This window comes from Euleptes europaea, chromosome 4, assembly GCF_029931775.1.
Source record: "Euleptes europaea isolate rEulEur1 chromosome 4, rEulEur1.hap1, whole genome shotgun sequence".
Lineage (NCBI taxonomy): Eukaryota > Metazoa > Chordata > Lepidosauria > Squamata > Sphaerodactylidae > Euleptes > Euleptes europaea.
In genome coordinates, this window is record NC_079315.1 from 78370460 (window position 1) to 78390134 (window position 19675).

The following is a 19675-nucleotide window of genomic DNA, read 5'->3' on the forward strand; positions in this document are numbered from 1 at the left end:
GTCCCGCGCGACGCGTTTCCTAGGCAGCGGGTCCCGACACGTACATACAAAGCACCGCTGTAAACCTGAAGACCAGAAGAAAAAAACCTTCTCAACAAGTTTTAAATATTTTCTTCCTGAAATTAAACATCTCAAGTGACACACCTGTAATAAATAGGAAGGCGCACATTCGGCGGAGACTGCCGTGTTGTTGTTCACAATACCTGCCAGGACCTGTCGGGAGACAGCGCCGTTTGGGTAACGAACTCCGTCCGTTTCGCAAGAGGGGCGGCCGGTCTCAAGTTTCGCGCATGTGCAGTGGGCGGGGTAGCGGAGTGCGCATGCGAGCGCGGAACTCGTCGGGGAAACGTCAGAGGTCGTCGTGGGGGGTTCGGCCGGGACGTTCCATTCTTGCTCGGAGCGGGGGTCGCCGGGCGAGACCATGGGGAAGCTGAACGTCACTTTGCTCCGGTACCTTTCCCGGGACCACTTTCGGGTACTGACTGCGGTAAGCACCAACCGGCGGTCGTGGAGATAGCCCAGGGGCGGCCTAGGAGCGGGGCCGGCCGGTAGGGCCACGTGTGTGTGTGCCATGCCCTGCGGTAGAGATTCCCCCGCAGATTTATGCGGGGGGTCTGTGGCCTAGGAAGCTCTTGACCCCGTTGGATCCTTGCATATTATACCCAGTCGCATTGGAATCTGAAAGCGTCGCCTCTTCTCTGTGGCCAGTTACGCAGGGGAGGTTTTGCCTTGGATTTGCTGCTCTCTGGATGCGCATTTTCCCCATCTGAATCCTCAAAACTCTGCGTGGGGGGGGGGGGCTGATTGTTGAGTTCTGAGAATTCGGATGGGGAAAATGCGCATCTAAGGCGTGGCAAATCCAAGCCAAAACCTCCCATGCAGAATGTGAGTCAACACGCTTCGCTCTTGTCTTCCAAGGTCTAGCTTTGCTAGCTCTTATCAGATGTTCATGTATTTAGAACATTTCTGTGCCGCCTCTCCAGAGAACCTGCTTGGCTTACAAAGTAAAACATCATAAAGCAGAAATAGTAAAAGTGATTAACAACTGAAAAACAATGTTTTCTCAGATTTTATTTTTCTGTTTCAGGTGGAAATGGGCATGAAGAACCATGAAATAGTTCCTCCAAGCTTGGTTGCCTCTATTGCCAGTTTAAAACATGGAGGGTGTAACAAAATTCTGCGAGAATTAGCAAAGCACAAACTCTTGGCTTATGAACAAACCAAAAGTGAGTATCAGTTGTGCAAGCAAACAGTTAACATTGCTGCAGTAATTTCTGTTAACAAAGGTAGCTGCTGACAATCAGATGAAACCTTGACATGGCTACTTGCGATCAGCCTTTATATTCCAAAGCATAATGCCCGCAGTTGATTCTGAGTAGCTGCAGTGAATGCCGCCCTCTGCCAGGCTAATGTATACCAGCTAGCATGGTATAGTGGTTGGACTAGGATCTGGTCAACCTAGGTTCGAATTTGTACTGTGTCGTGGAAGGTCACTGGGTGAACTTGGATCAGTCACTAACCTTCCTGACATGATTGTTGTGAGGCTAAAATAGAGGAGGGGAGGATGATGTTGTAAGCGACTTAAACAAGGATAGAAATATCTCAGTAAGTAGTTATGACCCTCCACAAAAATGAGGCCTGTCTTGCTTTGGAGGACTGTTCACTTTGAAGAAGAGTTGGTTTTTATATGCTGACTTTCTCTACCACTTAAGGAAGAATCAAACAGGCTTATAATAGCCTTCCCCTCCGCACAACAGACATCCTGTGAGGTAAGTGGGGCTGAAAGAGTGGGACTAGACCAAGGTCACCCAGCTGGCTTCATGTGTAGGAGTGGGAAAACCAACCCCATCCACCAAATTAGCCGCCACCGCTCATGTAGAGGAGTGGGGAATCAACCCTGGTTGTCCAGATCAGAGTCCACCGCTCCAAACCCTCGCTCTTAACCCCTACACCACACTGGCTCTCACCGCTCCAAACCACCTCTCTTAACCACTGCACCACACTGGCGCGCTCTCACCACAGTATTCTCAGTTTAGAAGGCGTATAATGCTCACACAGGGAGGAGGCAACCTACTCATTGGATAATTCACTTAATGAGATTTTCATCCTACAGCTGTCCAAGGTTATCGATTAACTAACGGAGGATATGATTACCTTGCCTTGAAAACACTTTCTTCTCGTCAAGTTATCAGTTCTGTTGGAAACCAGATGGGTGTTGGCAAAGAATCAGGTATTTACAAACATGATTATTAATTTTTGGTAAAGAAATCTAGCGGTTTTGTTGACAACATGACAGTTCATAAGTAGGTAGTAATTTTATTTGTCTAACTAGCATCTGAGATTCCCTGCAATTGTTCAACATTTAAGTTGAACACAAGAGGCTGCTTTATATTGAGTCAACAGTGTTGGCCTGTCAGAATCCATATTGTCTACTCTGAATGTCAGCTGCTGTTCAGGGTGTTTAGTAGAGGTCTTTCACGTCACCTATGACCTGATTTTTGTACCTGGGGATGCTGAGGATTGAATGTTGGACCTTCTGCATGCCATTTCTAAAATCTGCTGCATCTAGCTACTTGAAAATTTAATTAGATGAGCCTAGACTTGGCACAGTAATGGTAATATTGCCGCTGTTCATGCATTATGTATTATTGTAAAAATCTCTCCAACTGTTAAGCAGGCGGTACCAGAATGCTTACAATGCATTTTTAGAGATTCTAATTGATTGCCACTTTGCCATACTTTAAAGATATTTATATTGTTGCAAACGAAGAGGAGGAACAGCTTGCCCTGAAGTTGCATAGGCTTGGAAGGACATCATTTCGGAACTTGAAAAACAAACGGGACTATCACAAGCACAGGCACAAGATGTCATGGCTGTACCTGTCGCGTCTTGCTGCGATGAAGGAATTTGCCTATATGAAGGTATCACTTGTTGACCCCCAGTTCTGCTTCAGAGGGGCTACAGTTCAAGTTGAAAGGGTCAGAGGAGTCTGATTCACAGTTATGGACACGCTGCTCTTTTCTAGATCCCTAGTGGGTCTACGTCATCTTCTGAGCTCTTTTGCATTATACTGCTGCTCAGAGGGCTTGACTATAAACTATAGTAATTCACAGTTATGGCTTTACCACACAGTTCTTGGCTAGCTTTGCCTGTTCAGTAGGTTGCCCCCTCCCTATGTCCCTTTCCAATCTATCTGGGGGTGTTTCATTTAATGGCTGTATAAAGTTTGATAAGGCAGGTCAAAGAAGCACTCCAAGATCTTAGTGTTTGCTCTAACTTTCAGTGACCAACTTTCACTTTTACAGTATTTGCCAACAACCATATTGTTGCAAAAAAATCCTAATTTCATGTATACATTAATAATGTCTGCCTTGTCAGTCTCTCACCATGAAAGAGATCTGGGGATCACGGTGGATAGTCCAGTGTAAGCATTGGTTTAGTGTGCAGTAACAGTGAAAAAGCAGATTTCTTACTAGGGATTATTAGGAAAGGGACTGAAACAATGTCCTAATGCCTTTATGCAAAGTCTGCGGTGTGGGGTTTGTTAGAATACTATATACAGATGTCCTATCTAAAAAAAAAATGGTTTACTGGAGCTGAAAAAAGTGTACAGAAGGGCCACCAAAATTATCAAGGGATTGGAGTAACTTCTAGAAGAAACTAAAGCAGTCGGGTTTTTTAGTTTGCACAAAAAAGACAAGGGAGGGATGTGATACAGGTTTATAAAATTAAGCATGATGTAGAATAAGTGGCTATAAAGAAAAATGTTTCTCCATCTCAGACGGCAGGAACCTGAGGTCACCCATAGTGATTGGTTGAGAGAAGCAACAGGTTGAATCTGACAACTCTCTTTTGCGAAGTGAGCAGCTTTGCTCTGCCAGAGGAGGACTCCTCAGCAGAAGGGGGACAGATCCAGCCCAATGTATTTATGCAATTCATTGCCCAAAGATAGTGGTAAGATCCACAGGCTTTTAGGGGGCTTTAAAAGCAGATTAGACACACTCATGGATGGCAGGTCTGTTAGCTGTAGTAACTGTGGCAGTCTTGTGGAATCATTATGACTAAATACCAGTTGATGGGTGGCAAAGAGGAGCTGCTACCTTTGTGCCTTCTTTGTATGCTTTTTCTGGTGCATCAGGTTGGTTATGTGAGGAACTGGATGGGCTAATCTCACAGAGCTGGTCTTATGTTCTTGTAGAATGATAAATTGTCAGGCTGCCTGTTTGTTTACGTAAACCTTTTTACATCTGTGCCGTTAACAAGTACTTAGTACTAAAACCATCATTGTTACCATATTTACCCAAAAGGAAGGTGACCCCAAATGTAAGACACCCCCTTTTTAAAAAAAGTCTAAAAGGAAAGGAAGGGTAATCGTGAATTTAAGACTGCCCCATTATCCACCCCATCCTAGCATCAGATAAAAGGCACACAGGCAGAGAGAAGAGCGTGCCCCCTCCCAACTAGCTTGCCAGGCTCCAAGCTGACCAGTGAACCAGCTGGTGGGGGGTGGGGGGGTCACCCATCGTCTTAACACCTTCTGGGGGTGACTTTCAGTCTTGCCAGCCAGATGGGGGGAGGGGAAGAATTGCGCTTATCTCTGTGCTTTTGCACCTAGCTAGTGCAAGAAGTCTCCAAGGTGAAAGAGAATGCCTCTCATGTACATCTGAATGGAAGATGTCCTCCCTTTTTCACAAAGTCAGAAGAGGAAAAAAATGACGTCTTCCAGGAAAAAATACAGTCATTTCAGAATAGGATTTCTTGAAATGTTTTTACTTCTTGTTTGTCTTTTTCCAATCCAGGCGTTACATGATAGAAAATTTCCTGTTCCAAAACCCTGTGACTACAATAGACATGCAATAGTAATGGAACTTGTCAGCGGCCATCCTTTGTAAGTCTTGACACTGCAGCAGCCTAATTAATCTACTATTTATGATATGAAAGCATGTTTGCTTAGTGGTACTCCCATGTAGTAATCAAGTTGATGGACTGCCAGAGGAGACATTTGGACGACACAATAGAAGGAGCTAGGAAGCTGTCCGTTCTGGGTTATGATTTAGAAATCATCAGCAATATGTTAAGATAGTGAAATGTGAACTGCCTTCATCTAACATGAACCATCATTTAATACAATGGGTTAATGAAGGCCTGTCACCAATTTATAAATTCTCTTGGGTGTCAGAACTGGGACAGCTTGAAAGACCCTAGAGGTTGCAGGCAGCTGGAATTGACAACCCTGTACCAAAGGACCATGGATCTGATTTGTACAGGCAGTTCTTTATATATTTCAGGACTGGAGAAACTGGGTTCGAAATGATATCTATGTATTTCCTTTTACTTCTAAAGTTTAAACAAATTTGCCAATAACAGCAATCTGAGAAAGTAACTTGGAAATACTTGCTTACTTGAGTTACACTTGTCCTTAATGCCTTTGCACTATTGTAGATCTGTTGATTATTGGAAAATGTTAAATACATCTTTCTAGGAATGTTTTCCATGCTAAAGTATGTATGAGAGAGCATGTTTCAGTAAACCTTGTTGAAGTGAACTTTTGAAAACATTCATTAGAAAAGATTGTTTTCAAAAGGGGCTCCTAGGTAGGGTTGCTAACAACATCCCATTAAGCCTCTGGGAGGGGAAGGCAGTAAAAACCCTCTGTGTGAACTCTCTCCATCTGAGATTCTTTTTGTGTGTGTGTTGTTTTTAATCCCACAAACCCACTATGCTAATAGTTCCTTAGGATCGAGCTCTCTGCATCCAAGCGTAGGGTCGTTATTTCTGTTTTTTCTCAGAGGAAATTTGTGCTTTTCTTGCCTGCACAACTGCTAGCAAGAGCAGTAATACTTTGTGTGTATGGGATGTTGCCTGACTGTAGGTGCAGGTATGCCCTTGTCTAAGCGTGTTGGCCTGGTCAAAATTGTGCTGCTGGTTGCTATTTTATCAGTTTGAGAAGTTTTCTTTTAGCACAGAGATTGTTTTTATTATAACAAGAAGAGAGGAGTAATCATCATTCAGGAGAGGAATTACAGTTGTTCAATGGTAATTTCATCTTCTCCTCTGGAATTTTTAAACAACTGTATGTAATCACTGAACAAAAGTGTTGAGTACACGTATTTGCACAGCTGAAGGCAAAAGTGTCCAGTCTGACCTTAATTCTTATCCCTAGATTAAAATCAGCTTCAGTTGGGAAAAAGTCATGTTGTAAGTGTAATGATTTTTTTTAATAATTTTTTTATTTTCTACTTAAATCACATTCAGTTCCATCATTCAATTTAACATAATTGTACAACATAAACAATATTTATCTAAACAATATAAATTCTAACTTGTTGACTTCCCCTCTCCCCTCTTCTATCAATTTGATATCTCTGTTCTCCCCTTTGTATTTAAATTCTAATTCATTATAGCATTTCATTTATAAATTTGATTATATATCTTTTCGACTTAAAATCTGAATATTAACATTAATATTATTTCTAGTTGAATTAGATCAAAACATAACCTTTTATATTTCCCAAGTTAAATTCATTTACACAGTATGTTGTCCATGCCTCCCGTTCTCCCACAAATTCCATATTCTCCTTTTGATTTACTAATGCAGTAAGTTTAGCCATTTCTGCTAGTTCCAACATTTTATTAATCAGTCCGTCTTATCCAGTGTCTCAGACAATTTCTATTTTGCTGCATAAACCAGTCTTGCGGCTGTAGTGGCATATGTCAAAAAAGATCTCTGAGTCAGTATAGATTCTGGTATGATACTTAACAACATCATTTCCGGAGTTTCAGGGATGTTTTGTTGTATTATCAGTCTTAAGTCATTATAAATCATATCCCAAAAGTTCTTGGCTTTTTCACATAGCCACCATACATGGTGAAAAGAACCAACCTCATCTTGACATTTCCAACAATTTGGTGACATTGTTCTATACATTTTAGCTAACTTTTTTGGTGTCAAATACCACCTGTAGATCATCTTGTAAATATTCTCTCTTAACGATTGTGAAAGTATATATTTCATATCTCTTGACCAAAGTCTTTCCCATCTATTCAAAGGAATGTTATAACCCAGTGTCTGTGCCCAAGTTATCATTGTAGGTTTGATTTGATCTTGTTCTGTATATATTAACAACATCTTATACATCTTCGAAATTAGATGATCTTTGTTATCCAATAACATTTGTTGTAAAGTTGGTTTATCTTTAGTAAAACCTATTTTCATATCCTGTATATATACAGATTTTATCTGATGATATTGAAACCAAGTCAGATGTTCTTTTAGGTCTTCATGATCCTTTACGGCACATTTATTGCCCTCCCATAACAATGGGTCCTGGTATGTTACAAATTGAGATGGTGTCAGTGGTCGTAATGTTAACATTTCTTGTGTAGAGATCCATAGAGGTGTTCTGGTTTCTAAAAGATGTTTATATCTTAACCAAGTTTTTATTAAGGAAGATTTTACAATATGATGTTGAAAAGCCGTATGGTTTTTAAGTTTATCATACCATAAGTAACCATGCCACTCAAATCTGTTGTCAAAATCTTCTAAATCCAATAACCATGTATTTTTTAATTGTATCCAGTCCTTTAGCCATACCAAAGCCGATGCTTCCGCATATAATTTAAAATTTGGAAGAGGAAATCCTCCTCTTTTTTTAGAGTCGACCAAGTATTTATAGGCAATTCTAGATGTTTTCCCTTGCCAAACAAAAATCAGCAAGTCCTTCCTGCACACATTAAAGTATTTTGTTTGTGTAATTATTGGCAAATTCTGAAACAAAAACAACAGTCTTGGTAAAATATTCATTTGTATTATTGAAATACGACCCAAAAAAGAAATATTTTTATTGGACCACAATATCATGTCTTTTTTAACTAATTCCCATATTAACGTAGTTATCTATTAAGTCTTTACTTTTGTTTGTAATCCAAATACCTAAATACTTTACTTTGTTTGTTTTCTCCCATCTTGAAGTATTTATAAAGTCTTTTTGGTCTTCTTTTGAGAGATTCTTAAACAATATCTGAGTCTTATCTTGGTTGATCCTAAATCCAGAGACTTCGCCATATTGCTTCAGTACATCTAACAAATTGTTTATAGATTGATTCGGGTCACTCAGGATGAGTAGTAAGTCATCTGCAAAAGCTCTCATTTTGAATTCTTGTTTGTTTACTTTAAGACCGTGGATTGCGTCTGTATCACGTATCTTACAACATAATGTTCCCAAAGTCAAAATAAAAAGCAGAGGAGAAAGCAGACATCCTTGTCTAGTTCCTTTTTGTATTTCACAATTATCTGATATGGATTCATTCACTAATATTTTGGCTTTTTGCATATTGTAAATAGCATCAATCCCTATGCGAAATCTTACAAGAAAATTCATTTTTTCCGAAACTTTTTTCATATATTCCCATGAAACCATGTCAGTGTAATCATGTTGGCATGTGGGGCGAGCTGCTTCCATCAAAAAGGAATCTATCCTAAACCTGAATTGTAACAGAAGCAAAATTCAGTTCCCAGTTCTTATTATAATATCTTGAATATAAAGCATATAAATATAAAGTTCTTTAAAACGCTTGGTGCACACCTGTGGCCTCAAATGTGTACAGATCCCACGCAGGAGAGGTCACAGACATTTCGAGCAAACTCGTACTTGCTTTGAAGCGGTGGTGGCCACCTTAATCCTATAGGAAGTTAGCGCGCATTTTTAAGATGTGGTGTGCTCATTGGTGACTTCAGCAAGTAATACCCTCAGTGCCCTTAGAGACCTAGTCTAGTTAACCTGAGGGCGAAAACGCATGGTCGCTTTATCCTCCTTTAATCCCTGTTTCAGCCAGGATTCAGCCTGGATCGAACGCATGCTTTTCTCCTAATGTGCGTTCGATCCTGGCTAAAACAGGGACTAAAGGAGGATAAAGAGACCGTGCATTTTCGCCCTGAGTAAGACTTATGTGTTGCTATCAGTTCTTTGTTATTAAAATAATGTTTTGTTTTCTGGATCTCTTATGTTCACAACTGTAACATTCTAAAGAGTTGTGTTCATGTCCCTAAAATAGCCTCTTTAGCAAACCATTATATTCAGTTCCCTTGCTTAAAACCAGAGCATTCTTGAGAATTTCTAGCTGTGAATAAAATTACTGAAATCAAAGAATGTTGGGGGGGATTATTATAGCCACCACGAGAGCAGACAGATGTTTAAAATATTGAATTAGTAGTAAAACTCAATTTTCTTGTAGTTGGCATGGAAAATGCAAAAAAAAACGCTTTTGTATTTTGGGGTGTGGTAATAATTCTCCAAATATGCTCTGCTGTAAACTAAAATGTTCAGAAAGCAGTTGTATGAACTATCACCTCTATCATGATTTTATTGTTATTTAGTTTATCACCAGTACATCTCTTTATCTAAGGTATAACTTCATTTCCGGGTGGCCAGCTACTAACGGTCAGACTAGATGCGATGTTGAACGGATTTTCCAAACAGATCATGGCTGTTGTGCAGATGGGGTTCAGCTCTTCCCCTTGCCCCCAGGCAGCTTCAGGATCTAAACCACTCAGTGTTGTTATTAGTCCGCAAAAGGTCAGTGGTAGGGAGAGCACAGTGACTGTTTCCTTTATAAAAAAAAAAAAAAAAAGCATAGTTTGCAGCTAATCTGACTTTTGAGCCCAGTGCAGTTTCTTCTCTTTAGATTTGGGTGTTTTTCTTTTAACACATTTTTATTAATAGTCTAGTGATTCCTTATTACTTAGGTGTCAAGTGCATCAGCTTGAAGATCCTGCATCACTATACAACGAGTTAATGGAATTAATTGTGAAGCTTGCCAACTATGGCCTGATTCATGGTGACTTCAATGAGTTCAATCTCATGCTGGATAACGAGGATCGGATCACGATGATCGATTTCCCACAGATGGTGTCAACCTCTCACCCAAACGCTGAATGGTATGTGCACAGCCTGTTTGCGTTTCCAGAATCTGACTATTTCATGATGATGTTAGTGAGACCTTAAATCTCTTCGAGCAACGGAACGCCAGCATAGCTTGTGACAGAATTAACACATGTGCGCGCGATGGTAAAGCTGTACTATTGGGGGAATTGTTACTTGATATTTTAAAGGTCAGTTAATCACTGTAAAATCACTTCTTTGTTCAGGTACTTTGACAGAGACGTGAAATGTATTCGTGACTTCTTTGTGAAACGCTTCAATTATGAAAGTGAACTCTATCCAACTTTCATGGATATCAGGTAATTTCTAACCATGCCGCAGGAGCCAAGAGCTGTTTTGTACATTTCAAATCTCCCTCCACTCAGTCCGCAGGGGGGCCTTTGCTGGAGTAACACACTGCTGTAGATGCAGCTGTAGAGTGAACCACACCGCTGAGGATGCAGCTGCAGCATCCTAATGTGATTTTGCAATTGTGGCAGCATGTTCTTTAGCTGCCAGTTATATGAATGGCTTCCGGTGCCTGCATCTCTGTAACCTGTGGAGGGTTTTCCATGCATCTATGTCCCAGGGTCAGTGATTTCTTTAAAAGTAAGAATTCTCTTAACACACTGTTCAAAATAAGTATTCCCTGGTAAATCACTGCAGTTATTCAGGATGTATTATTAGTTCTGATGTACTGGAAGTGTTGCAAAATGTTTACCTCCAACTACATTTGTGCTAAAGGCAACTAACAAAAAATTGATCAGGCAGATGGTAGAAAACATGGTGAGGACAATAAAATTCTGATTCTCTTTTTTCCCTACAAAATCAGCACATCCAGACTTGGGGGAGGGATCTTTTTTTCCATGGTCGTCGTCATTCTATGGTTTCTGCTCAGGCGTTCTCGTAATAAGAACCTGTATTTTAATTAGAAAAGTACAAAGATTCCTACAGTTGATCTCCCATGGCTCCTCTTCCCAGTTGTCTTCTCCCCCTTCCTTTTGAATTAAAAGCACATACTGAATTGCACATCTCTTACCAAGACGTGTCTTAATTTTGTCTGTGATTTTTAGCTGATCCTTCAGCCCAAATGTTTCATGATCCTTTCTCAAGACACCAGCTCTTCTGTCTTTGAGCATCCTGTTCCAAAATCAGGATGTGCACAGGTTTATAAGCCAGCATTTCTTTTTCAAAACTAAAAACCTAGGCCTACAATTCCTGGAGAAAGAATTGTATGCAAATGGGAAATGTGCCACAGTTAGTATTGGGACCACAAGCAACAAATGTGATGACTTGATCTGGACACATCTTAAAATTACATTGTGATTCCAGTTTAGCAAGACCAACAAGGTGGTTTAAACAGATCATTCTAAAGACTTTCTAAACCTAAATGGAGGGCTAATTTTTTCCTTATCTCTTTTTCTACATTGCCAGGAAGGAATGTTCTCTTGATGTAGAAATTGCAGCCAGTGGTTACACTAAAGAAATGCAGGAAGATGATGAACTGCTTTACCCAGCTGGCCGTGATGATGAGGGTCATAAAGCTGAGTTTTCTCCACCTGTACAAGATGCGGAAGGGAAAAGGAACTTATATAGTGGAACAGATCAAGAAACGGAAAGAGACTTCACAGATGAAGTGGAAGATGCCGTTGAAGACCGGTTCTCTGAACCTGAAGATCCAACCAGTGAAGAAGACAGTACCAATGAAAGTGAGCAAAGTTTAGATTTGAAGGAGCTTTGCTGTGCCTTACAACCAGTTGAAGGGCAAGTTATTGCTTCAGAAGGCAGAGCAAAAGCTGTGAGCTCTGTAATTGATTTTTCAGAGGATAAAAAGAAAATGGAAAAATCCACCAAAATTGAGGATCAGATAGGTCAAGGAGAAGATCCTGTTGACAAAGAGAATGAAGACGAATGCCCTGATCTGGTTGACTTGTCAACATTAAACCGAGAATTCAGGCCTTTCAGGTATAGATCTATATTGATCGTTGAGGGGCTGCTCGCATATGTGTCCTTTGTTTTTCCTTTCCAACAGATGAGCCCCTTTCAAGTGTTAGATATATTTCTTTTCAGATGTCCTGACTTGAATTGAAAACAACGTTCTTGTTTCAAAGCTTACACTGTAATGAACTTCTTTTTTGTCATGACAATACTCAAAGGCTATAATGACTAGCACTATAAAAATTGCATTATGCTGAGATGCTCATTCACGGTAAGTGTAGTTGTCCCATAAATCAGCGGTTCCCAAACTTTTTGAGTCTTGGAGCACTTTTCAGGAGAGAAATTCATCACGGAGCACTAATTTTCACCTAGCACCTATATACTAAACTGAATGACAGTTGTATTTTTCTTTCCAGTCTTTTCATGGAGCACTAGGAGATGTTTCACGGAGCACCAAGTGCTCCATAGAGCAGTTTGGGAACCACTGCCATAAATAAATAGTGACCTTGCACGGCCTGTACTGCTTTTGCATTGATATTTCATGTTTGACAGTGTCATTAATGGCTGTACTTATAGACTGAGCTCTGGAATATCTCTTCAGCTTCCAGACGCTCCTTACCAGCTCTTAACTTTGCATCATTGTGTATGTGAAACAACTGGCACACATCGGCAAAACTATTGTTTGATGACAGAATAGCTAATCTAAATGCTCACCACCTTACTTAGTCTGCATTCTGTTCAATGAAATAAGCAGTTTCTCGGCATCTCATATAGAAAATTGAAATGGCAACAAGAGGTTGACAGATGCTGCCGCGTCGTGCAGTGGAGGAGAACAATACATGGTACAGCCAGTGAGGGCAGAGGAAGCATCCAGACAGATATACAGTGGGGGAGGCAGGCTGTGTCAACCTTCCTGCCTATTGGCAAGTAGTACTGACAGAAATATCACCATTGAACTTCAGGATACTAAGCAAGTCCCACGTAATTGAGCAGTACTTGCGCAGGAGTCATTTCCTAGTGGATTGGGCCTATTTGAAGGCCACATATCATTGCTCCACTTGGATTATATTGGAAGGAGTTTATTGGTAGATCGCTGATTTAAAAGGGGCTGATTACAAACACAATGTCTTTATTGCAGAGATAATGAGAGCACGTCTCACATCAGTGACCACAGAACAAGAACGACGAGTGTCACTTCAGTTGGCAGTGCCGGCAGTCGCTCAACAATTCCTCCGGTAAGCCTGACATAATGCTCTTAAGGAACAGTCCACCAAGAACCTCTCCTATACTGCTCCTGTTCGTTTCACTGGGACTCGTGCAGGAGACATTTATTGATAAGCGTCCCACTGCCTTTCTCAGTTAGACATTTATTTCAACCGTTAAGGCATTGGTCAGTTCAAAATCCTTGGGGCACAAAAACCCAGCTGATGGTAATCACTTCTTCTGCAGTCTCAGGGAGGGTGGGACCTCCTCTATGGTTACATTCCAAGGCATGTTTTATCTTCTAATTGAATCCTGCTCGTTATCTCTTCTCAAAGAGCTGAATATTTAAATTTGATATAATGAGCTGTCATCATCGGCACGAAGGTCATTAATAATGGGATCCTTAAAAGATAACATTTTCAAAAAATGTTCATTAACTTTTATCTAGCTCCAGGATAATGCATTCATTGCATAATTTCAAAATGCTGCTGCTTTAGCAGCCGCAGAGTAGCCTGAGCTTTTGGCAAAATCTCCAGATTACCCAGTAATTCATATACTGTACACCGGAGTGTCGAACTCATTTGTTACGTGGGCCAGATATGACATAAATGTCACTTGGTGAGGGTCGAGCCATGCCTCGCCAGCCCAGATTGAGAGGGGGGCGGGGCTGTCTTGCAGGCAGGATAAGAGCTCTCAAGGGGCCGGACTCGGCTCACGGACTTTATGTTTGACACCGCTGCTGTACACTGTCAAGGGAAATATTTTTTCTGCACACTCCATGGGTAATATTCACTACTGGCTTCATTTGCCCTTTCACATGCCTTTATAAAACCTTATAGTCCACTGCCTCCAAGTGGTTCTATAAGTTACAGGGGGGGGGAGGATGCAGAGGGATGAAATAAAACACGGATTTTCACCCTAAGAGATAAAAACAGCCTTGTTCTTTGTTAATCCCAGCATGCGGCTGGAGAGGAATGGGAGTATAATAAAAAATGCTGTTTAAATGTTTTATTATGGGAATACTTAGGCACAGAACAATTATCAGAATTTGGGAAGGGCCTCCATTGAAGATTAATTAAATTTTGCAGTTAGAGATCATTAATTCAAGCAGGATCTTCCAGCGTTATAACTGCATCTCCGTGGGATTAGAGCATTCTTTCTGGCTGGAATAGGTGTGGGGGAGAGCCGAAGCTTTCGGCGGATGCCCACCGTGACCCTCTTCCCCACCCAGCTGGATCAAGAGCGGTCTGGCTGACAATGGGGACCATTCTCTCTTCTTTCGTTACCAGCTGGGAGACTTTAGGAGTAGAGACTGAAAGGCAAATAAATTCCGCTCTTGCAGTCCAGGGAATCTGTTGACAAAAGGGATGGGCCCCAAACAATACGTTCTTTCTTTTCGGAATTCTTAAAATTCCTAGTAAGCAACTGCTGCTAAGCTGAAAGGACAGAAACACAACAGAACTCTCTTCTGAAGAAATCTTGAAATTGGAAAGCAAATTAGCAGCATTAACAATTTCAGACATGGATCATGTGCAGGTAAAGCAGCCCAAATGCATCTGTAATGGTGTTGTGTAATTTTTTTTAAAGGAAGAGCTCGAAAAGATAAGAATTCTAATTGCGCATAAAAAGCCCCACAGTCCAGCAGAGTGTAAGGACACTTCACAGAATCATATTTGGAGATGGAGCTTTTCTGTACATCTCCCCAGAAGGAAAAGGACCATATCTGTTCCGAAAAGAATTTGTATTAGGAATTAACTGTTAAATTTTAAACTGTATTGACTCGTCCCTTTGTATTTTTCTTAAAAACACATAGGGTATGTACTAGTGGCCTGCTGAATTTTCCCCTCCGCATGCATTTATCCTATATATAAAATTCCCTTCTATGAATAGAAAGCTGCATGTGTGGATTGGATCATGGCCCGAGATTGTGAGCCATCACAATATTTCTGTGAATGTGAGCACTGTTACCTGCTATGTGCTCAGATGTGAGTCTGGTAATAAATCAAGCTAAGTACCTGTTGCTAATCCATTTAACAAAGATCTTACTTCCCGTAGCTGATATTAATAGGCTGCGGGTAGCCGTGTTAGTCTGTCTGCAGTAGTAGAAAAGAGCAAGAGTCCAGTAGCACCTTAAAGACTAACAAAAATATTTTCTGGCAGGGTATGAGCTTTCATGAGCCACATCTCACTTCTTCAGAAAGCTCATACCCTGCCAGAAAATATTTTTGTTAGTCTTTAAGGTGCTACTGGACTCTTGCTCTTTTCTACTATTAATAGGCTGGCCATTGTGGGTCCGTTGCTCAGCTCGTTCGTGTGTATCTTTCCTAAGCGTAACCTTTGCATCAATGGGTGCTAGAAACTGATTTATATAGAAACTGAGCAGGGCTGCTTCTCCCATACCCTGTGCCCAAGTTCTGTAATCCTCCTAATACTAACATGTTTTCTTTGCCTTGTTTGAAGAAAAATTGCAGTTCACAGCTGGCGAGTGATATGGTTATAGGTTGTTAGGAATCTATTACCATTCTCAGCCACAAGGGGGAACAGCATGCTGCTAGCCCATTTCTGTTAAGACTACTTGAATATTATAGAGCAATGTGCTTTTCCTTCCTGTGGGGCGTGAGTGCACTGAGTAGCTCAGATTTTGGTTGTGAAATTAGTCCAAGAGCACTGCTCTTGGTAAAAAGCTGCTAAGATCCCAATTCCTTGCCTGAAGCGTCAACTATATCACGCTTCCTGCTTTGAGTACCTGCGTTCTGGGTGTGTCCTGTGTCTCACAAACAGGACTGATGTCTGGGTTTTCAAAATGTCTTACAGGAGCTGGTGAAACAGAAGATAAAACGTCAGTTGTCGAAACAGCAAAAAGCTGCCCTCAGACGGCGACTGCAGAAAGGAGAAGCAAACGTTTACACCAGACAGCATCGGGAACACATGCAGAATATCAAGTGTAGTGTGGATGCTGCTAGTTTCTGGGGCTGACTTTCTATAGAAATATTTTTCCTCCTTGCTTTGTATCACACAAGTCAGTGAAAGAGATGGTTCTTTTGACTCAAACAGTCGCATTCTGTTCTTTATATTGTAACCGAGTATGGTTCAAAGCTAGGTAAAGGATTACATTACATTTAAAGATATTAAAAGGAGAGCATAGAGGCTGAAACACGAAGCCCTTACCAAGTGATGTCTAAGGGTCCGGGTGTGTCCAGAGAGACTTTTGACTTTGAAGAGGACACCCCATGTTTGTTTCTGAAAGCCCCTTGTGATTTGGAAGAGGTTTGCCACACTGCTGTTTGAGGAATACAAGTCTTCGGACTTGCAGAGAATATAAATCATCGAAGCCACCAAAGAAAATAAAATTAACCAACTGTATTCAGATGTTTTGATTTCATCTATTGTGAATGGAACAAATAAGAACCTTTTAACTGATTTACAATGTGATCCTTCCTACACGTTTTCTTATAAATTAGTCCTGCTGGCTCCAGGATCACTTACTCCTTAGTAAGTGCTCATAGAATTATCCACAGGCTTAAGCAGCGTAGGGCTAGCACTTCATGAGCAAAAAGCAACTCAGTTACTTGTTCCTTGATTTTTATGCTGTGAGTCCCATTGGCTTCACTGCAGCCAAACTGCCTTACATTAATGTTAACGAGTACTTTGATTTAACGCCGCTGGCAACAGTTTCATTTCTGGGCTTGTACAAAGTTTAGCAAACCTTTCCTGAATAGCCGAGCTTTGAACCCAGAATCTCTGACTTGATTTTTCTCCTCACCCTCCAGGCTTCGTGTATAAATCCTGCCCAAACTGACAAGTAATAAAAAATGATGTGTAACAGGCTCAGTAGACACTCCATCTCTGAACAGGTCTGTGGAACTGCTAATAAATTTTGTTCATATGCATTCAACAACTTAAGATATGTCCTATTATAGAAGATCTTGGGAACTCTATAGCCAGAAGGAATAGGGCGAGGTGGTGTAATTGTAGAACAGGGGTGGGTAACGTCAGCCCTGGGGCCGTTTAAGGCCCGCGAAATCATTTGGTCTGGCCCTTTGTGAGTCCTGGCAGATCTCTAGCTCAGAAGGATCTAAGACTGTTGATCCGCCCCCTCCTGCGGACAGGAATAGCCTCTATTCAAGGCAGATGTGAGTTTGTTTTGTTGAGAAAAGGAATCTTTTCCCCCTTGCAGAAGAGTTGTTAGCTATGGAGCTGCTAGGACCTCCCAAGAAACTGTGTTAACCCTTCCCCATCTGGGCCATGGAGAAACGTATTCCCTCTGTACTACAAGAGGGCTGGGGGCGGAAGTGGTGACAATGGAAAGGTTAAAGGGGGCAGGGCCAGAATGCACGGGGAGGGGGGAGTTCTTAGCCAGTGTATCCTCATTTCATCCCTGCAGGCCGAGGTAGCAGGAGCCGGCTGTAGAATCTGTCCCTGATTATGAGGAGCAGGAGCAACTGGTGTGCGGCTGGATGGCTACGCCCGGCTGGTGCAACAAACCATCCTGTGCTACCAGGTGGGCGAGTGTACCACTAGTTGGATGCCTGCTTGCTTGCCTGCACAGGGGGTGTGTGTCATCGGGGCAGCTGCCTGCTTGGGGCTTGGTTCGCTAATTTTTAAGCTGATAATTCTGTATGGCCCGCAAATGATGTTATAAATATCCAAATGGCCCTTGGCGGAAAAAAGGTTCCCCACCAATGTTGTAGAGAGAGTACAAACATTTTCGTCTTTTTCTAAAAACAAGAATTTAAGTATAGTTGTGCTGGATCTAATTGAGAAGACCTTTGGGAGGTCTGCAAAGTCTAACAAGCTGCTGTGCTTTGTGGGCTGCGGCTTTTCCTCCCTGTATCTTTTTTTAATTTTTTTTTTTTCATAAAAGGGAATACAAAGGAAAAAAGGGGAAGGAGAGGTTTCAGCATTACAAATAAAAGAGAGAGAAAGGAAAATCAAACAGATTACATTGCCATACTTATTCAGCACAATTATACAGTCTCAATGGCCTTCCAGCTTGAAGAAAGAGCTTTAACATTACAAATAGAACAATATAAAACTAATCACCTTGTCATACTTATTTTATGGTTACACAATCAAAATAATCTTTCAGGTTTAAAGTTAATTCACAGTGGGTAGCCATGTTAGTCTGTCTGCAGTAGTAGAAAAGAGCAAGAGTCCAGTAGCACCTTAAAGACTGGCAGGGTATGAGCTTTAAAGTTAATTAGGGTTTCGTAACCCAATAATCACTATAGTCAGTTGACATCTACTTTCCTACCCTTTATTTTTATTGTTAAACCTTAACATATTGACAACATAATTCCCATTTTTCATAATTCTTATCACTATTTGCCATATTGGTCATTTTAGCCATGATTGCATATTCCAGCAGCTTTTCTTTCCATTCTTCTATGTCTGGGAGGAGTGCCTGCTTCCATTTCCTAGAACTGCTCTTTCAGCAGTTGTAGCATATTTAAATAGATCTTTAAGTTGCGGAGGTCGTTCTGATGGTGTAATGCCTAACAGCATATTCTTTGGATCTAAAGAAAATTTTAGTTGAAACATCTTTTGAAGCACATGGTATATATTCTTCCAATACAATTGCAGCTTCGGACAAGTCCACCAAACATGAAAATAAGATCCATCTGATGCATTACATTTCCAACACACCGCTTGGTTTGTATTGTTCATCTTTTGTAACACTTTTGGAGTGAAATGCCATCTATAAAACATCTTGTACCAATTTTCACGTATATCCTGGCTAACTGTAAACTTCTTTGGTACATAGCGATTCCCATTTTTCCATTGTAATCATTTCTCCAAAATTCTGCATCCATTTAATCATGTTGGTCTTTACTTGTTCCATTTCTGTTTCCTCCCTGTACCTTGTAGTGCTGAAAAACTGGTTGTACAAGATTTTGTGTAAACCAAAACGCAAGTGGAGGTACAATAAGTGTGACTTAGGCTGAGGAGTTACTATGGTCTTTTTCTTTCTTTTTTTCTTTCCTTTTTTATTTCTGCTTGTGTCAGCGGTCTAGCACAAGTGGAATTTTTGTGATGGATCCAACCCTCAAATACTTAAATATTCTTGAAAATTGGGTCGTGGTCAGGTATAATCATTGCAGTACATTATGTGCTGCTACAGTTTGTAATAACAAAACATCCTCACAGTTTGTTAATGTCCTTGAGAAAAAGTGCCAATGAACTGTATTAACAGGGCAAAGAATGTGTGTGTGTGAAGTGCCTTCAAGTCGCAGCCGACTTATGGCGACCCCTTTTGGGGTTTTCATGGCAAGAGACTAACAGAGGTGGTTTGCCAGGGTCTTCCTCTGCACAACAACCCTGGTATTCCTTGGTGGTCTCCCATCCAAATACTAACCAGGGCTGACCCTGCTTAGCTTCTGAGATCTGACGATATATAGATATAGATATAAAAATATGAACAGGTACTGGCACTTCTATTTGGGATGATAAAGGGAGATAGCTAAATACAAAGATCAGTTGTTAACATTCTGATCTGATCAAGGACGACGGGTTGTGTGAGTTTGAGTCTCCGTGCCTAGAGTCACTGCTGCCAGTGAGCAGGCTTAATCCCATTCTGTTGGTGTCCCCGAGTCTCTTTTATTTTCTTCCCGAT

The 19675-nt window shown here is 41.0% G+C and overlaps 1 protein-coding gene across 1 annotated transcript; it reads left to right on the forward strand.

The window, feature by feature from the left end:
• The first annotated feature begins 389 nt into the window (after positions 1-389).
• RIOK2 (RIO kinase 2) lies at positions 390-16053 on the forward strand. The gene is made up of 10 exons (XM_056848022.1): positions 390-487; positions 1088-1226; positions 2114-2230; positions 2747-2922; positions 4801-4889; positions 9747-9938; positions 10149-10241; positions 11356-11886; positions 12998-13094; positions 15877-16053. Exons 1-10 carry the CDS (start codon positions 422-424, stop codon positions 16036-16038), a joined length of 1662 nt encoding a protein of 553 aa, XP_056704000.1. The 5' UTR covers positions 390-421; the 3' UTR covers positions 16039-16053.
• The last annotated feature ends 3622 nt before the right edge of the window (positions 16054-19675 follow it).

Coding starts and splice junctions, on each gene's coding strand:
- RIOK2 (XM_056848022.1), top strand. CDS start 422: ATGGGGAAGCTGAACGTCACTTTGCTCCGGTACCTTTCCCGGGACCAC. Junction 9,939..10,148: donor TCTCACCCAAACGCTGAATG/GTATGTGCACAG, acceptor TTCTTTGTTCAG/GTACTTTGACAGAGACGTGA. Junction 13,095..15,876: donor GTCGCTCAACAATTCCTCCG/GTAAGCCTGACA, acceptor AATGTCTTACAG/GAGCTGGTGAAACAGAAGAT.